We start from the raw sequence: 19,555 nt of genomic DNA, 5'->3' as shown, positions 1-19,555 counted from the left end.
GTGGTATAGTGGTATAGTAGTGTAACAGTGTGGTATAGTAGTGTAACAGTGTGGTATAGTAGTGTAACAGTGTGGTATAGTGGTATAGCAGTGTAACAGCGTGGTATAGCAGTGTAACAGCGTGGTATAATGGTATAGTAGTGTAACAGTGTGGTATAGTAGTGTAACAGTGTGGTATAGTGGTATAGTAGTGTAACAGTGTGGTATAGTACTGTAACAATGTGGTATAGTAGTGTAACAGTGTGGTATTGTAGTGTAACACTGTGGTACAGCAGTGTAACAGTGTGGTATAGCAGTGTAACAGTGTGGTATAGCAGTGTAACAGTGTGGTATAGCAGTGTAACAGTGTGGTATAGTAGTGTAACAGTGTGGTATAGTAGTGTAACAGTGTGGTATAGTACTGTAACAGTATGGTATAGTGGTATAGTAGTGTAACAGTGTGGTATAGTAGTGTAACAGTGTGGTATAGTGTTATAGTAGTGTAACAGTGTGGTATAGTAGTGTAACAGTGTGGTATAGTGGTATAGTAGTGTAACAGTGTGGTATAGCAGTGTAACAGCGTGGTATAGCAGTGTAACAGCGTGGTATAGCAGTGTAACAGCGTGGTATAGTGGTATAGCAGTGTAATAGTGTGGTATAGTGGTATAGTAGTGTAACAGTGTGGTATAGTAGTGTAACAGTGTGGTATAGTGGTATAGTAGTGTAACAGTGTGGTATAGTACTGTAACAATGTGGTATAGTAGTGTAACAGTGTGGTATAGTAGTGTAACAGTGTGGTATAGTACTGTAACAGTATGGTATAGCAGTGTAACAGTGTGGTATAGTAGAATAAAAGCGTGGTATAGCAGTGTAACAGCGTGGTATACTAGTGTAACAGTGTGGTATAGTAATGTAACAGTGTGGTATAGTAGTGTAACAGTGTGGTATAGTAGTGTAACAGTATGGTATAGTGGTATAGTAGTGTAACAGTGTGGTATAGTGGTATAGTAGTGTAACAGTGTGGTATAGTAGTGTAACAGTGTGGTATAGTAGTGTAACAGTGTGGTATAGTAGTGTAACAGTGCGGTATAGTACAATAACAGTGTGGTATAGCAGTGTAACAGCGTGGTATAGCAGTGTAACAGCGTGGTATAGTGGTATAGCAGTGTAACAGTGTGGTATAGTGGTATAGTATAGACACCCCCTGTCCGGGGGTGTCCTCGGGTGGGGCCACAGTGTCTCCTGACCCCTCCTGTCTCAGCCTCCAGTATTTATGCTGCAGTAGTTTATGTGTCGGGGGGCTGGGGTCAGTTTGTTATATCTGGAGTACTTCTCCTGTCCAATTCGGTGTCCTGTGTGAATCTAAGTGTGCGTTCTCTAATTCTCTCCTTCTCTCTCTCGGAGGACCTGAGCCCTAGGACCATGCCCCAGGACTACCTGACATGATGACTCCTTGCTGTCCCCAGTCCACCTGGCCGTGCTGCTGCTCCAGTTTCAACTGACCTGAGCCCTAGGACCATGCCCCAGGACTACTTGACATGATGACTCCTTGCTGTCCCCAGTCCACCTGGCCGTGCTGCTGCTCCAGTTTCAACTGTTCTGCCTTATTATTATTCGACCATGCTGGTCATTTATGAACATTTGAACATCTTGGCCATGTTCTGTTATAATCTCTACCCGGCACAGCCAGAAGAGGACTGGCCACCCCACATAGCCTGGTTCCTCTCTAGGTTTCTTCCTAGGTTTTGGCTTTTCTAGGGAGTTTTTCCTAGCCACCGTGCTTCTACACCTGCATTGCTTGCTGTTTGGGGTTTTAGGCTGGGTTTCTGTACAGCACTTTGAGATATCAGCTGATGTACGAAGGGCTATATAAATAAATTTGATTTGATTTGATTTAACAGTGTGGTATAGTAGTGTAACAGTGTGGTATAGTGGTATAGTAGTGTAACAGTGTGGTATAGTACTGTAACAATGTGGTATAGTAGTGTAACAGTGTGGTATAGTAGTGTAACAGTGTGGTATAGTACTGTAACAGTATGGTATAGCAATGTAACAGTGTGGTATAGTAGAATAACAGCGTGGTATACTAGTGTAACAGTGTGGTATAGTAATGTAACAGTGTGGTATAGTAGTGTAACAGTGTGGTATAGTAGTGTAACAGTATGGTATAGTGGTATAGTAGTGTAACTGTGTGGTATAGTGGTATAGTAGTGTAACAGTGTGGTATAGTAGTGTAACAGTGTGGTATAGTACAATAACAGTGTGGTATAGCAGTGTAACAGCGTGGTATACTAGTGTAACAGCGTGGTATAGCAGTGTAACAGCGTGGTATAGCAGTGTAACAGCGTGGTATAGCAGTGTAACATCGTGGTATAGCAGTGTAACAGCGTGGTATAGCAGTGTAACAGCGTGGTATAGCAGTGTAACAGCGTGGTATAGCGGTATAGTAGTGTAACAGTGTGGTATAGCAGTGTAACAGTGTGGTATACTAGTGTAACAGTGTGGTATTGTAGTGTAACAGTGTGGTATAGTAGTGTAACAGTGTGGTATTGTAGTGTAACAGTGTGGTATTGTAGTGTAACAGTGTGGTATTGTAGTGTAACAGTGTGGTATAGTAGTGTAACAGTGTGGTATAGTAGTGCAACAGTGTGGTATAGTACTGTAATAGTATGGTATAGTGGTATAGTAGTGTAACAGTGTGGTATAGTAGTGTAACAGTGTGGTATAGTAGTGTAACAGTGTGGTATAGTGGTATAGTAGTGTAACAGTGTGGTATAGTGGTATAGTAGTGTAACAGTGTGGTATAGTAGTGTAACAGTGTGGTATAGTAGTGTAACAGTGTGGTATAGTAGTGTAACAGTGTGGTATAGTGGTATAGCAGTGTAACAGCGTGGTATAGCAGTGTAGCAGCGTGGTATAGCAGTGTAACAGCGTGGTATAGCAGTGTAACAGTGTGGTATAATGGTATAGTAGTGTAACAGTGTGGTATAGTAGTGTAACAGTGTGGTATAGTGGTATAGTAGTGTAACAGTGTGGTATAGTACTGTAACAATGTGGTATAGTAGTGTAACAGTGTGGTATAGTAGTGTAACACTGTGGTATAGCAGTGTAACAGTGTGGTATAGTGGTATAGTAGTGTAACAGTGTGGTATAGTGGTATAACAGTAATCTAACAGTATTGTAATCGTACTGTACTAGTGCAGTATAGTATTGTAACAGTGTGGTATAGCATTGTACTAGTGCAGTATAGTATCATTAGTGTGGTATAGTATTGTAATAGTGTGGTATAGTAGTGTAGCATTGTGGTATAGTAGTGTAACAGCGTGGTATGGTAGTGTAACAGCGTGGTATAGTAGTGTAACAGTGTGGTATAGTAGTGTAACAGTGTGGTATAGTAGTGTAACAGTGTGGTATAGTGGTATAACAGTGTGGTATAGTGGTATAGTAGTGTAACAGTGTGGTATAGTGGTATAGTAGTGTAACAGTGTGGTATAGTGGTATAACAGTAATCTAACAGTATTGTAATCGTACTGTACTAGTGCAGTATAGTATTGTAACAGTGTGGTATAGCATTGTACTAGTGCAGTATAGTATCATTAGTGTGGTATAGTATTGTAATAGTGTGGTATAGTAGTGTAGCATTGTGGTATAGTAGTGTAACAGTGTGGTATAGTAGTGTAACAGTGTGTTATAGTAGTATAACAATATGGTATAGTGGTATAGTAGTGTAACAGTGTGGTATAGTGGTATAACAGTAATCTAACAGTATTGTAATCGTACTGTACTAGTGCAGTATAGTATTGTAACAGTGTGGTATAGTATTGTACTAGTGCAGTATAGTATCGTAAGTGTGGTATAGTAGTGTAACAGTGTGGTATAGTAGTGTAACAGTGTGGTATAGTAGTGTAACAGTATGGCGTAACAGTGTGGTATAGTAGTGTAACAGTATTGTGTAGTGGTATAGTAGTGTAACAGTGTGGTATAGTGGTATAGTAGTGTATCAGTGTGGTATAGTATTGTACTAGTGCAGTATAGTATCGTACGTGTGGTATAGTAGTGTAGCATTGTGGTATAGAAGTGTAACAGTGTGGTATAGTATTGTACTAGTGCGGTATAGTATTGTAACAGTGTGGTATAGTATTGTAAGTGTGGTATATACTGTAACATCACTGTAATAGTACTGTACCAGTATTGTAATAGTGTGGTATACAGTAGTAGTGTAACAGTACTGTGACATCAGTGTAACAGTATAGTATTGTAACCGTAGTGTAATAGTATAGTAGTGTAATAGTAGTGTAACAGTATAGTATTGTAATAGTAGTGTAATAGTATAGTATTGTAATAGTATTGTAATAGTATAGTATTGTAATAGTAGTGTAATAGTAAAGTAATAGTAGTGTAACAGTATAGTATTGTAACTGTAGTGTAATAGTATAGTATTGTAACCGTAGTGTAATAGTATAGTATTGTAATAGTAGTGTAACAGTATAGTATTGTAACCATAGCGTAATAGTATAGTATTGTAACAGTAGTGTAACAGTATAGTATTTTAATAGTAGTGTAATAGTATAGTATTGTAATAGTATTGTAATAGTAGTGTAATAGTATAGTATTGTGATAGTAGTGTAATAGTATAGTATTGTAATAGTAGTGTAATAGTATATTATTGTAATAGTAGTGTAATAGTAGTGTGACGGTATTGTAATAGTATTGTAATAGTATTGTAACAGTATAGTATTGTAATAGTAGTGTAATAGTATAATATTGTAATAGTATTGTAATAGAAGTGTAATAGTATAGTATTGTGATAGTAGTGTAATAGTATAGTATTGTAATAGTAGTGTAATAGTAGTGTGACGGTATAGTATTGTAATAGTATTGTAAAAGTATTGTAAAAGTATTGTAACAGTATAGTATTGTAATCGTAGTGTAACAGTATAGTATTGTAATAATATTGTAACCGTAGTGTAACAGTATAGTATTGTAATAGTAGTGTAATAGTATATTATTGTAATAGTATAGTATTGTAACCGTAGTGTCATAGTATAGTATTGTAATAGTCGTGTAATATTATAGTATTGTAATAGTATTGTAACTGTAGTGTAATAGTATAGTATTGTAATAGTATAGTATTGTAATAGTAGCGTAATAGTATTGTAATAGTAGTGTAACAGCAGTGTAATATTGTAATAGTATTGGAATAGTATAGTACTGCAATAGTAGTGTAATAGTATAGTAGTGTAATAGTAGCGTAATAGTATTGTAATAGTAGTGTAATAGTAGTGTAACAGTAGTGTAATATTGTAGTACGGTACCTTGGCCTTGCTGCTCTCACAGGACTGCAGGCTGGCTAGGATTTGGCTCTCGATGGCCTGGACCCAGGCGTCTCTCTCCTCGTACGAGGTGGCCTCAAAGTGCCATGTCTGGCCCGTCAAAGATACAATGGTCAACTCAAAGTTCTCCTCTTGTTCTGGAGGACAGAGGGATATAGGGAGGGTGAGAAAGAGAGGGTTACTTTTAGGGTTGGTGGCATACACACATCTATTGCACTGTTACACACACATTAATGCACTGCCACACACACACACACCCCTAATGCACTGCTACATACACCCATAATGCACTGCTACATACACCCATAATGCACTGCTACACACACACACACACCGAATGCACTGCTACACACACACACACAGCTACACACACACCTAATGCACTGCTACACACACACACACCTAATGCATTGCTACACACACACACCTAATGCACTGCTACACACACACACACACACACACACACACACACACACACACACACACACACCTAATGCACTGCCACACACACAAACTAAGGACCCTGTCTTTCAAAGATAATTTGTAAAAATCCAAATAACTTCACCAATCTTCATTGTAAAGGGTTTAAACACTGTTTCCCATTCTTGTTCAATGAACCATAAACAATTAATGAACATGCACCTGAGGAATGTTCGTTAAGACACTAACAGCTTACAGACGGTAGGCAATTAAGGTCACTGTTAAGAAAACTTTCTCATGACTCTGAAAAACACCAAAAGAAAGATGCCCAGGGTCCCTGCTCATCTGAGTGAACATGCCTTAGGCATGCTGCAAGGAGGCATGAAGACTGCAGATGTGGCCAGGGCAATAAATGTCCGTACTGTGAGACGCCTAGGACAGCGCTACAGGGAGACAGGACGGACAGCTGATCGTCCTCGCAGCGGCAGATCACGTGTAACAACACCTGCACAGGATCGTTACATCCGAACATCACACTTACATCACAGGTACAGGATGGCAAAAACAACTGCCCGAGTTACACCAGGAACACACAATCCCTCCATCAGTGCTCAGACTGTCTGCAACAGGCTGAGAGAGGCTGGACTGAGGGCTTGTAGGCCTCACCAGATATCACCGGCAACAACGTCGCCTATGGGCACAAACCCACCGTCGCTGGACCAGACAGGACTGGAAAAAAGTGCTCTTCAAGGTTTTGTCTAACCGGGGTGATGGTCGGATTCGCGTTTGTCGCTGAAGGAATGAGCGTTACACCGAGGCCTGTACTCTGGAGCGGGATTGATTTGGAGGTGGAGGGTCCGTCATGGTCTGGGGCGGTGTGTCACAGCATCATCGGACTAGTTCTCCTAACCTGCTACGCTAGTTATCCTAACCTGCTACGTTAGTTCCCCTAACCTGCTACGTTAGTTCCCCTAGCCTGCTACGTTAGTTCCCCTAGCCTGCTACGTTAGTTCTCCTAACCTGCTACGTTAATTCTCCTAACCTGCTACGCTAGTTCTCCTAACCTGCTACGCTAGTTCTCCTAACCTGCTACGCTAGTTCTCCTAACCTGCTACGTTAATTCTCCTAACCTGCTACGTTAATTCTCCTAACCTGCTACGTTAATTCTCCTAACCTGCTACGTTAATTCTCCTAACCTGCTACGTTAATTCTCCTAACCTGCTACGTTAGTTCTCCTAACCTGCTACGTTAGTTCTCCTAACCTGCTACGCTAGTTCTCCTAACCTGCTACGCTAGTTCTCCTAACCTGCTACGCTAGTTCTCCTAACCTGCTACGCTAGTTCTCCTAACCTGCTACGTTAATTCTCCTAACCTGCTACATTAATTCTCCTAACCTGCTACATTAATTCTCCTAACCTGCTATGTTAATTCTCCTAACCTGCTACGTTAATTCTCCTAACCTGCTACGTTAATTCTCCTAACCTGCTACGTTAATTCTCCTAACCTGCTATGTTAATTCTCCTAACCGGCTATGTTAATTCTCCTAACCGGCTATGTTAATTCTCCTAACCTGCTATGTTAATTCTCCTAACCTGCTATGTTAATTCTCCTAACCTGCTATGTTAATTCTCCTAACCTGCTATGTTAATTCTCCTAACCGGCTATGTTAATTCTCCTAACCGGCTATGTTAATTCTCCTAACCTGCTATGTTAATTCTCCTAACCTGCTATGTTAATTCTCCTAACCTGCTATGTTAATTCTCCTAACCGGCTATGTTAATTCTCCTAACCTGCTATGTTAATTCTCCTAACCGGCTATGTTAATTCTCCTAACCTGCTATGTTAATTCTCCTAACCTGCTATGTTAATTCTCCTAACCTGCTACAAAAGTCACTTCTGTCTGTAGCTGTATTCCATCTCGTCAAAACCTTTTTCAGTGGAACAGAGCAGAACAGTCTGTCAGCTCTACCACAGATCCTAGTGACCTCTGGAACCCCTCCACATCCGTCCCCCTGTGGCCAGGATATCCCCCCAATTACAGACCCCGTGGCCCCCAGTGGCCACCCCAGGACCCTTAGCTATCAGTGGTCCAGAATAAAGGCCAGTCATTACAATCACAACCCCCCCCTAGAGGGGAACACATGGATCTGCTATCCACACCTCACCCAACATAGGCTAAATGGGGCCAATGAGGACTCTGTTTTAGAGAGTGACGCAGGCTCTTTCACAGTTAACGTCAAAGCCCTGACATTGTGTGTGTAGGTCTCATTTGCGAGGTCACATTTGGAAGCTGTTAAGAACAAAAGGAGGGATTGAAGAAGAGGTGAAGTGGAGGAACATGGCAGGGTAGGAAGGGCACAGCTGGTTCTAACAAGAGACCCTCTGATGAGGGAGATCAGACACCAACCTGGTTCCGTTTACAATTTACTCCAATGAGAAGGGACAGGGGGCCCAATTACATAATGAGGAGCCAATCAGCCCCCTCCTCACCCCCCATCAGCCCTCCAGCATGTGCTAATCAGAGGGCTTCTCAATAGGACGACCTGAGGAACCGGTGAGGGAAGCAGCACCACGGTCTTGTAGTGACCTACTTGTCATCAGTGGAAGCTAGCTACATTGGTGGTAGCTGCATTAACAGCTTATGGCTCTGGAGTGCATGAAACCTATATACTTCAATAATACAATCCAGCACTAGTGAACCAGTTAGAATAGACTAGTAATCACTGACAGCTTTGTGATGTGTTCTGTCTGGGAGTGGAGGTCTGATCACCTCCCTGGGAGAAGATTACAAGTTTAATCAGCCGAGAAAAGGGAGAACGGCGAGAGAGAGAGACAGAGAGAGAGGAGAGTCAGGCTGGAGGAGCCAAACCATTTACTCCTCTCCTCCTTTTCCTCACTCACTCATTTAGCTAATTGGCTTCCTCTCAGAGACCAGTGAAGCTGAAGTTCCCTTCTGGCTTCAGAGTGTTCAGACCCACAATGAAAGGCCTTTGTCTCCCTACATCTCTCTCTGCCTGTCTAAGGATGGGAGGATAGGCCCTGTGGCTAAATAAGTTAGAAACCTGAAGAGCCTTTAACTTCCTGCATGGGTAAAGAGACTGCAGATGTCTCACTGTCTTTAGATTACATGATTCAGCTGAAATAACCTCTTCCATCTCATCCTACAACCTCAAAGCTTATTTTCATCTGAGAGACATAGCTACAGTTGAAGACCTAAAGTATTTCTGCAGAGGTCAAATACTGTCCCCAAAGAGGCCTATAGGATGTCTCTCCCTATTTGTGTAAGAGAGCTCCTGGGACTGTGATATCGTCTCGTCCTAGATTGGGCCCCGCCCCTCAAACGCTGACAAGCCCTGTGGGGTCAGGAACAATGTTCTCATCATAATTAAATGTTCCTGCTTTTCTCTGCAAAGGGGGAGAGAGGGGGTGGTTGTTTGACAATTATGGAAACCAACAATGCAGAAAGCCGAGCCCAGCTAGCCGAGGCATAAATTAATACTGTTCCAACCCCCATCGCTCCTCCCCCTCCTCATTCTCAAGTCGATTAATGAATTTCAAAATAAAAATGAAAGGGCATTAGGCTGTGCAACTGTGTAACCCCCCCTTTCTAACACTCCCACCCCCAATTTTCCTCTGCAAACCCTGAAATGAGGTGGCCATTACTGGGAGGCCCACTGAGTCATGAGTCATGAGAGGCTGCCTCAGCCCGTCTCCTATACTGCCCTGATATACCACAGCCTGTCTGTCTCTCTCCTATACTGCCCTGATATACCACAGCCTGTCTGTCTCTCTCCTACACTGCCGTGATATACCACAGCCTGTCTGTCTCTCTCCTATACTGCCGTGATATACCACAGCCTGTCTGTCTCTCTCCTATACTGCCCTGATATACCACATCCTGTCTCTCTCCTATACTGCCCTGATATACCACAGCCTGTCTGTCTCTCTCCTATACTGCCCTGATATACCACAGCCTGTCTGTCTCTCTCCTATACTGCCCTGATATACCACAGCCTGTCTGTCTCTCTCCTATACTGCCCTGATATACCACATCCTGTCTCTCTCCTATACTGCCCTGATATACCACAGCCTGTCTGTCTCTCTCCTATACTGCCCTGATATACCACAGCCTGTCTGTCTCTCTCCTATACTGCCCTGATATACCACAGCCTGTCTGTCTCTCTCCTATACTGCCCTGATATACCACAGCCTGTCTGTCTCTCTCCTATACTGCCCTGATATACCACAGCCTGTTTGTCTCTCTCCTACACTGCCCTGATATACCACAGCCTGTTTGTCTCTCTCCTATACTGCCCTGATATACCACAGCCTGTTTGTCTCTCTCCTATACTGCCCTGATATACCACAGCCTGTCTGTCTCTCTCCTATACTGCCCTGATATACCACAGCCTGTTTGTCTCTCTCCTATACTGCCCTGATATACCACAGCCTGTCTGTCTCTCTCCTATACTGCCCTGATATACCACAGCCTGTCTGTCTCTCTCCTATACTGCCCTGATATACCACAGCCTGTCTGTCTCTCAGCTACACTGCCCTGATATACCACAGCCTGTTTGTCTCTCTCCTATACTGCCCTGATATACCACAGCCTGTTTGTCTCTCTCCTATACTGCCCTGATATACCACAGCCTGTCTGTCTCTCAGCTACACTGCCCTGATATACCACAGCCTGTTTGTCTCTCTCCTATACTGCCCTGATATACCACAGCCTGTTTGTCTCTCTCCTATACTGCCCAGATATACCACAGCCTGTCTCTCTCCTATACTGCCCAGATATACCACAGCCTGTCTCTCTCCTATACTGCCCTGATATACCACAGCCTGTCTGTCTCTCTCCTATACTGCCCTGATATACCACAGCCTGTCTGTCTCTCTCCTATACTGCCCTGATATACCACAGCCTGTCTGTCTCTCTCTTACACTGCCCTGATATACCACAGCCTGTCTCTCTCCTATACTGCAGTTATATACCACAGCCTGTCTGTCTCTCTCCTATACTGCCCTGATATACCACAGCCTGTCTGTCTCTCTCCTACACTGCCCTGATATACCACAGCCTGTCTGTCTCTCTCCTATACTGCCCTGATATACCACAGCCTGTCTGTCTCTCTATACTGCCCTGATATACCACAGCCTGTCTGTCTCTCTCCTATACTGCCCTGATATACCACAGCCTGTCTGTCTCTCTCCTATACTGCCCTGATATACCACAGCCTGTCTGTCTCTCTCCTATACTGCCCTGATATACCACAGCCTGTCTGTCTCTCTCCTACACTGCCCTGATATACCACAGCCTGTCTGTCTCTCCTATACTGCAGTTATATACCACAGCCTGTCTGTCTCTCTCCTATACTGCCCTGATATACCACAGCCTGTCTGTCTCTCTCCTACACTGCCCTGATATACCACAGCCTGTCTGTCTCTCTCCTATACTGCCCTGATATACCACAGCCTGTCTCTCTCCTATACTGCCCTGATATACCACAGCCTGTCTGTCTCTCTCCTACACTGCCCTGATATACCACAGCCTGTCTGTCTCTCTCCTACACTGCCCTGATATACCACAGCCTGTCTGACTCCTATACTGCCCTGATATACCACAGCCTGTCTGTCTCTCTCCTACACTGCCCTGATATACCACAGCCTGTCTGTCTCTCTCTTACACTGCCCTTATATACCAGAGCCTGTCTGTCTCCTACACTGCCCTGATATACCACAGCATGTCTGTCTCTCTCCTATACTGCCCTGATATACCACAGCCTGTCTGTCTCTCTCCTACACTGCCGTGATATACCACAGCCTGTCTGTCTCTCTCCTACACTGCCCTGATATACCACAGCCTGTCTGTCTCTCTCCTATACTGCCCTGATATACCACAGCCTGTCTGTCTCTCTCCTATACTGCCCTGATATACCACAGCCTGTCTGACTCCTATACTGCCCTGATATACCACAGCCTGTCTGTCTCTCTCCTACACTGCCCTGATATACCACAGCATGTCTGTCTCTCTCCTACACTGCCCTGATATACCACAGCCTGTCTGTCTCTCTCTTACACTGCCCTGATATACCACAGCCTGTCTGTCTCTCTCCTATACTGCCCTGATATACCACAGCCTGTCTGACTCCTATACTGCCCTGATATACCACAGCCTGTCTGTCTCTCTCCTACACTGCCCTGATATACCACAGCATGTCTGTCTCTCTCCTACACTGCCCTGATATACCACAGCCTGTCTGTCTCTCTCCTATACTGCCCTGATATACCACAGCCTGTCTGACTCCTATACTGCCCTGATATACCACAGCCTGTCTGTCTCTCTCCTATACTGCCCTGATATACCACAGCCTGTGTCTGTCTGTCTGTCTCCTATACTGCCCTGATATACCACAGCCTGTGTCTGTCTGTCTGTCTCCTATACTGCCCTGATATACCACAGCCTGTGTCTGTCTGTCTGTCTCCTATACTGCCCTGATATACCACAGCCTGTGTCTGTCTGTCTGTCTCCTATACGTCTCTGATATACCACAGCCTGTGTCTGTCTGTCTGTCTCCCTATACGTCTCTGATATACCACAGCCTGTGTCTGTCTGTCTGTCTCCTATACGTCTCTGATATAGCGCAGCCTGAATTGAAACCTGTCTGGCAGTGTGAGAAGGCCCTTGGTTAGATTTGATATGTGTATCACAACATAAGCCATCTGTTAACCTGAGGGAAATGGGTACACACACACACACACACACACACACACACACACACACACACACACACACACACACACACACACACACACACACCAGCCTTTATTTGATATACTCTTTCAGGCACACACGCAGGGACACACACTCGCACTCTCCATCGCCCCGCCACTCGTAGTAATCACACCACTACTCTGAGCTACAGGGGAGAGCAAGAGAGAGAGCAAAGAGCGAGAAAGAGAGTGGTGCTGTCATCGGGGCAATTTGTGATCTCTTACATGGCCAATCTTTAACAGCACAACAATACACACCCAAATATAATATAGACCGTTCACCAATTCCAGGCAGTACAGAGGAAAGGCAGCACTAAACATGTGGATGGACCAGGGCTTAGGCCCAGGGCTTAGGCCCAGGCCCTGCTAGAGTAACCCAAGAGAGAGAGGGTGTATGTGGGGTTGGGTGGGTCTGGGGACTGCAATGAGGGGGGAGGATGCGTCTGGAAAAAGGGAGAGGGGGAAGGAGGGGGGGTGAGGCTCAGGAAACAGAAATTAAAAGCCTTAAATGTCAGTGCACACAGTATTGCTTGGTGAAACAGGTCATTACTCCCTATAGTATTACCACCATTTTACAGCATTAATAACCTGGAAAATAGTGCAGCAATTGCTCACGTCTCAGGAAATAAATATTTATTTCTTATTGAACAAGGACATAATATAAAGGGGGGGGGGTTGGCCAATATATACCTGACGCTGTCCATCACATACTGTAAAAACCATGAGCCACGAGTTAAGTTGGGGACTGCCGAAGCACAGGGGAGAAGAGTCACAAGGCACCACACACACACACACGTCCATGACACCAGAGAGAGTGCATTCCAGGATGCTCTGTGTATCTAAGGTGTCTTACTTGGCAGTGAGAGGGGGGACGGGGGGCAGAGGAAAGTACACATGGACATCAGGCGCAAACATGTCCACTGAGAAAGGTCAAAGGGCAAAGATGGAGACAGGTGGACATGGTGGAGTGGAAGGCTGCCATCTTGGGTGTGTGAATTCTCTCCATCATGGTGGGTTAACCAGTCAGTTAGTTAGTTACCTTCCCAGTTGCTGTTGCTGTTACTCTCCATCATGGTTGGTTAACCAGTCAGTTAGTTACCTTCCCAGTTGCTGTTATTCTCTCCATCATGGTGGGTTAACCAGTCAGTTAGTTACCTTCCCAGTTGCTCCATCATGGTGGGTTAACCAGTCAGTTAGTTAGTTACCTTCCCAGTTGCTCCATCATGGTGGGTTAACCAGTCAGTTAGTTACCTTCCCAGTTGCTGTTACTCTCTCCATCATAGTGGGTTAATCAGTCAGTTAGTTAGTTACCTTCCCAGTTGCTGTTACTCTCTCCATCATGGTGGGTTAACCAGTCAGTTAGTTAGTTACCTTCCCAGTTGTTGTTACTCTCTCCATCATGGTGGGTTAACCAGTCAGTTAGTTAGTTACCTTCCCAGTTGCTGTTACTCTCTCCATCATGGTGGGTTAACTAGTCAGTTAGTTACCTTCCCAGTTGCTGTTACTCTCTTCTTCATGGTGGGTTAACTAGTCAGTTAGTTACCTTCCCAGTTGCTGTTACTCTCTCCATCATGGTGGGTTAACCAGTCAGTTAGTTACATTCCCAGTTGCTGTTACTCTCTCCATCATGGTAGGTTAACCAGTTAGTTAGTTAGTTACCTTCCCAGTTGCTGTTACTCTCTCCATCATAGTGGGTTAATCAGTCAGTTAGTTAGTTACCTTCCCAGTTGCTGTTACTCTCTCCATCATAGTGGGTTAATCAGTCAGTTAGTTAGTTACCTTCCCAGTTGCTGTTACTCTCTCCATCATGGTGGGTTAACCAGCCAGTCAGTTAGTTACCTTCCCAGTTGCTGTTATTCTCTCCATCATGGTGGGTTAACCAGTCAGTGAGTTAGTTACCTTCCCAGTTGCTGTTACTCTCTCCATCATGGTGGGTTAACCAGTCAGTTAGTTAGTTAGTTAGTTACCTTCCCAGTTGCTGTTACTCTCTCCATCATGGTGGGTTAACCAGTCAGTTAGTTAGTTACCTTCCCAGTTGCTGTTACTCTCTCCATCATGGTGGGTTAACCAGTCAGTTAGTTAGTTAGTTACCTTCCCAGTTGCTGTTACTCTCTCCATCATGGTGGGTTAACCAGTCAGTTAGTTAGTTAGTTAGTTACCTTCCCAGTTGCTGTTACTCTCTCCATCATGGTAGGTTAACCAGTCAGTTAGTTAGTTAGTAACCGCAACTGGGAAGGTAACTCTCTTCTTCATGGTGGGTTAACCAGTCAGTTTAGTTACCTATGGTTACTTATTTCATTTTTGGAAGAAAAACGTTCCCAGTTTTTAAACAAGATATTTTGTCACAAAAAGATGGGTTAATTGCTACTGTTCGTTAGAAAACACTTACGTTCCAGAAATACAAATATCTTCTCTGTGGGTGCCCTTTAACGTGAGCTTCAGGCAAAACCAAGATGACTTGGCATCCAGGAAATGACAAGGATTTTTGAGGCTCTGTCTTTCATGATCTCCTTATATGGCTGTGAACCAGCAGTTAGTCTGTTACCTTTCTGTCGTTTCCCCAAGGTGTCTGCAGCATTGTGACGTATTTGTAGGCAGATCATTGGAAGATTGACCATAAGAGACCACATTTACCACGTGTCCGCCCGGTGTCCTGCGCCAAATTGGTGCGCAAAGTCACCTGCCAGTATTTTTCCATGGGGCACAGAGAGAGAAGCAAGCTTCCCAACTGCATGTCAATGAAGAGATCATGTGAAAAAACACCTTGAGGATTGATTCCAAACAACCCAGTTGCTGTTACGGTCGATATTATGTAGTTAATCCGGAAAAGTTTCACGTTGTAGGTGACTGCATTTTCGGTTCGTTTCGGTAGCCAGGCGCAATGTAGAAAACGGAACGATTTCTCCTACCACAGACGCTTTCAGGAAACACTGCGCATCTGGTATGTGGCTGGGAGTCTCTCCATCATGAAAACATCAGAAGCTCTTCAAAGTAAATGATTTTATTTATTTGGTTATCTGGCTTTTGTGAAAATGTTGCGTGCTACATGCTACACAAAATGCTATGCTAGCTTTGCATACTCTTACACAAATTAGTCAATTTCTGGGTTCAAAAGCATATTTTGAAAATCTGAGATGACAGTGTTGTTAAGAAAAGGCTAAGCTTGAGAGCAAACGCATTATTTTAATTTTAGTTGCGATTTTCAGAAATCGGTTAATCAGTCAGTTAGTTGAGCCTGAGGCTTTAGTCACAATCCCGGATCCGGGATGGGGAGTTTCAGTTGGTTAACCAGTCAGTTAGTTAGTTAGTTAGTTACCTTCCCAGTTGCTGTTACTCTCTCCATCATGGTAGGTTAACCAGTCAGTTAGTTAGTTAGTTACCTTCCCAGTTGCTGTTACTCTCTTCTTCATGGTGGGTTAACTAGTCAGTTAGTTACCTTCCCAGTTTCTGTTACTCTCTCCATCATGGTGGGTTAACCAGTCAGTTAGTTAGTTACCTTCCCAGTTGCTGTTACTCTCTCCATCATGGTGGGTTAACCAGTCAGTTAGTTAGTTACCTTCCCAGTTGCTGTTACTCTCTCCATCATGGTGGGTTAACCAGTCAGTTAGTTAGTTACCTTCCCAGTTGCTGTTACTGTATATGTTACGCAGACTACCGACGCGGTTAAGTTTCCACGCTTGATGTTTGGCTGCATCCCGACGGGCGGCAGGAGGAGAGATGGAGAGAAGAGGACAGCGTAGAAGATTGAAGACAACACAAATATAAAGACTAAAAAAGGAGAAAGGTGTAATCAACCAGCAGCACTAGAGGGGGAGGAGTCAGGTGTAATCAACCAGCAGCACTAGAGGGGGGAGGAGTCAGGTGTAATCAACCAGCAGCACTTGGGGAGAAGGAGTCAGGTGTAATCAACCAGCAGCACTAGAGGGGGAGGAGTCAGGTGTAATCAACAAGCAGCACTACAGGGGGAGGAGTCAGGTGTAATCAACCAGCAGCACTTGGGGGGAGGAGTCAGGTGTAATCAACCAGCAGCACTAGAGGGGGAGGAGTCAGGTGTAATCAACCAGCAGCACTAGAGGGGGAGTAGTCAGTTATAATCAACCAGCAACACTAGAGGGGGAGGAGTCATGGGCTGGGCATGGACTTGTGTGGGAGGGGCTAAGGTGAGATGCAGTGACAAATCACAAGTCAGCAGTAGAAGCAACACAGGAACAGTTGAAGCTGAACAGTACTGCCTGAACATCATTCACAGAGAGATCTAAGTTACCATGACAACCTGGCAGTGGCATGTGCACAGAATGGAAACTCAAAAAATATATAGAACAAGTCAAATAGAACTGGTTTAAAAAATAGATGTTAAACAAATTCAAGCTAAGAAAAGGTTATCAGAGGGGGCAGAGGGGTAAAATGTTTCCCTCTCCCACTGACGGTGTTCAGGTCCTAGACTATGTGACTTCTGCTTTCACCTTCTATAATGAGGTACACACTACACTCTAAATACACTTATTCCCCCTCGCATCTCGCCCCTGAACCCTCACAGCCCCCGCCAACGCTACTGTTATTTCCCAACATCCCCCGAGGCTACAAAGAACATTTGCTACACAACGATATCAGAAGAGAAAGTACATTTATTCACTGGTCCCCTGCTACAGCATAGGACAAGGGAACATTCTGGTAATGGGTGTGTGAGGTTTAAATGTTAGACTGCTTGTACGAGCCTCGGTCTTATTGTCCTTCAAGGAGCTATTGTCCCACACACAGGAATCTGGAGCAAATCACAAAGAAATACCCCAATATATGTTCAAGTCATTTACATCTGCACCCCACACGGCAGTGTGTGTGTGTGTGGCATCTAAAATATTTGGGTCCTTTGTACTTCGGTCCTTTGTACATCCAACGAATGATGGTCTTCTGCATGGGAAAGACCACCTGGGACCTTTAACAAGTTGACCTTAGTGTCACACCTGCTGTACCTCTATGGCTACAAAGTGACCTTAATTATCTTCCATTTTAGGGAAATGGCCAAAGCGGTTCGGCAGGCCCACCTCCCCTCTAAGGGCTAAATGATAGATGCACCAAGATGCTTCAGTCACAACACAAACCACACCCACTTCTGCTCTCTCTAACAACCTGTGTGGAATGAATCCCCCAATCACCCAGTCCGCTATCTAACCACCTGATCCTTTGATCCCATACCAGATCATAGAGAGCGTTCTGTCCTGACTGACTAACATCTCCTCTCCAGGAGGGATCTGCAGCTGGTCTGCCGCTGTGTGAGGCCTCATCTCCACCTCCCATCTCAAAGGGGCCAAAAGGGGCGCTTTCATGTCCCCAGTCTCCAATCTGAGGGACAACTTTGGTATCTCCAGCAGGCTCGCGGTCAGATCCCCTTTCAAAGGTCCCGCGCAGCGAGGAGCCGGACCCCGTGCTGTAGTGTATGTAACCAGGGGGTGCTAGGCAACTAACGAGGTGCTCTTAGAGACAGTTAATTGTGGGCTGTGATCGACGGAGCACACAGAGGAGGAGTGATACACCTGATACAGGTGGCTGTGAAAGAGAGGAAAGGGGGAGGAGAGGGATGGAGGGGTAGAGATTCGGGGGTCTCCACATGTCAAGCATGTGGGGGGAGGGAGGGTCTGGCTCAGTGGAAGGAAGAGGATGAGTGGTGTCTTTGTTTTAGGGAGAAGAGAGGGAGGGAGAAGAGAGGGAGCAAGTAGCTTTTCATTAGAAATAAAAGGATCCCCTGTTTTAGCCATGTAGGAATCCTGCTGTTTCCTCACAACCTTAAAGGGATACTTCAGGATGTTGGCAATGAAGCCCTTTATCTACTTCCCCAGAGTCCGATGAAATCGTGGATACCATTTGTTAGGTGCTTGTGTGCAGTTTGAAGGACGTTGCTAACTAGCGTTAGCGCAATGACTGGACGTCTATGGTAACTGCTAGCATGCTAGTAGATACCATAGACTTCCAGGCATTGCGCTAACTGAACTATCCCTTTCAGTATCCCATCCTGAAGTATCCCTTTCAGTTTACACACAGACGTGCACACACACACACACACACACTCACACACACGCGCGCGCACACACACACACGGAAAGCATGGTGAGTATAATGTAATATCAGACAATTAACACCATTTTTTAATGTATATTTACTAACATCTGAAGTAGAAAGAAAACAAGAGAAATAGAAAACAGAGAGAGTGACATGGAGATGGAGACCAGATAGATGAAAGAGAGAGAGAGGAAAGAGAGACATGGAGAGAAGGAGAGACAAGAGAGGAAAGAGACCAGACAGATGAAAGAGAGAGAGAGAGGAAAGAGAGACATGGAGAGAAGGAGACAAGAGAGGAAAGAGAGACATGGAGAGAAGGAGAGACATGGAGGAGAGAGACACCAAGGAGACATGGAGAGAGGAGAGAGAGACATGAAGGAGAGAGACACCAAGGAGACATGGAGAGAGGAGAGAGAAACATGGAGGAGAGACACCAAGGAGACATGGAGAGAGAGACATGGAGAGAGGAGAGAGAGACATGGAGAGAGGAGAGACATGAAGGAGAGTGGTGAGAGAGACATGGAGAAAGACACCAAGGAGACATGGAGAGAGGAGAGAGAGACATGGAGGAGAGAGATGAGAGAGATATGAGAGACATGGAGAGACATGGAGAGAGGAAAGAGAGACATGGAGAGAGAGAGACATGAAGGAGAGTGGAGAGAGAGACATGGAGAGAGGAGAGAAAGACACAGAGAGAGACATGGAGAGAGGAGAGACATGAAGGAGATAGGAAAGAGAGAGACATGGAGAGAGAGACAGAGTGCCGTAAGGAGATACACGGTGGCCCTAGAGAGAAGGAGAGAGCATGGAGGGTGGGGACACAGAGAGAGAGAGACACATGAGAGGAGAGACATGGAGGAAAGAGAGAGACATGGAGAGAGGACAGAGAGATACCCTCACACCTGAGAGAGACATGGAGACGGAGAAAGTGGAGAGGAGACACAGGAGGAAAGAGAGAGACATGGAGAGAGAGACAGAGTGCAGAGTGACGTATACCC

General features: G+C 44.7%; 1 protein-coding gene across 3 annotated transcripts in view; it reads right to left on the bottom strand.

Moving 5' to 3' along the window:
- LOC135528982 (arf-GAP with GTPase, ANK repeat and PH domain-containing protein 1) overlaps positions 1-19,555 on the bottom strand; it is a 126,765-nt gene that overhangs the window by 41,088 nt on the left and 66,122 nt on the right. For all 3 annotated transcript variants that reach the window (XM_064957947.1, XM_064957949.1, XM_064957948.1), the window contains exon 10: positions 5,295-5,449. In XM_064957947.1, coding sequence (XP_064814019.1) covers positions 5,295-5,449 — 155 coding nt within the window. The remainder of the gene's footprint in view (positions 1-5,294; positions 5,450-19,555) is intronic.

Source organism: Oncorhynchus masou, unplaced genomic scaffold (genome assembly GCF_036934945.1).
Source record: "Oncorhynchus masou masou isolate Uvic2021 unplaced genomic scaffold, UVic_Omas_1.1 unplaced_scaffold_1068, whole genome shotgun sequence".
Taxonomy (NCBI): domain Eukaryota; kingdom Metazoa; phylum Chordata; class Actinopteri; order Salmoniformes; family Salmonidae; genus Oncorhynchus; species Oncorhynchus masou.
This window is presented reverse-complemented; position numbering and strand designations above follow the sequence as displayed.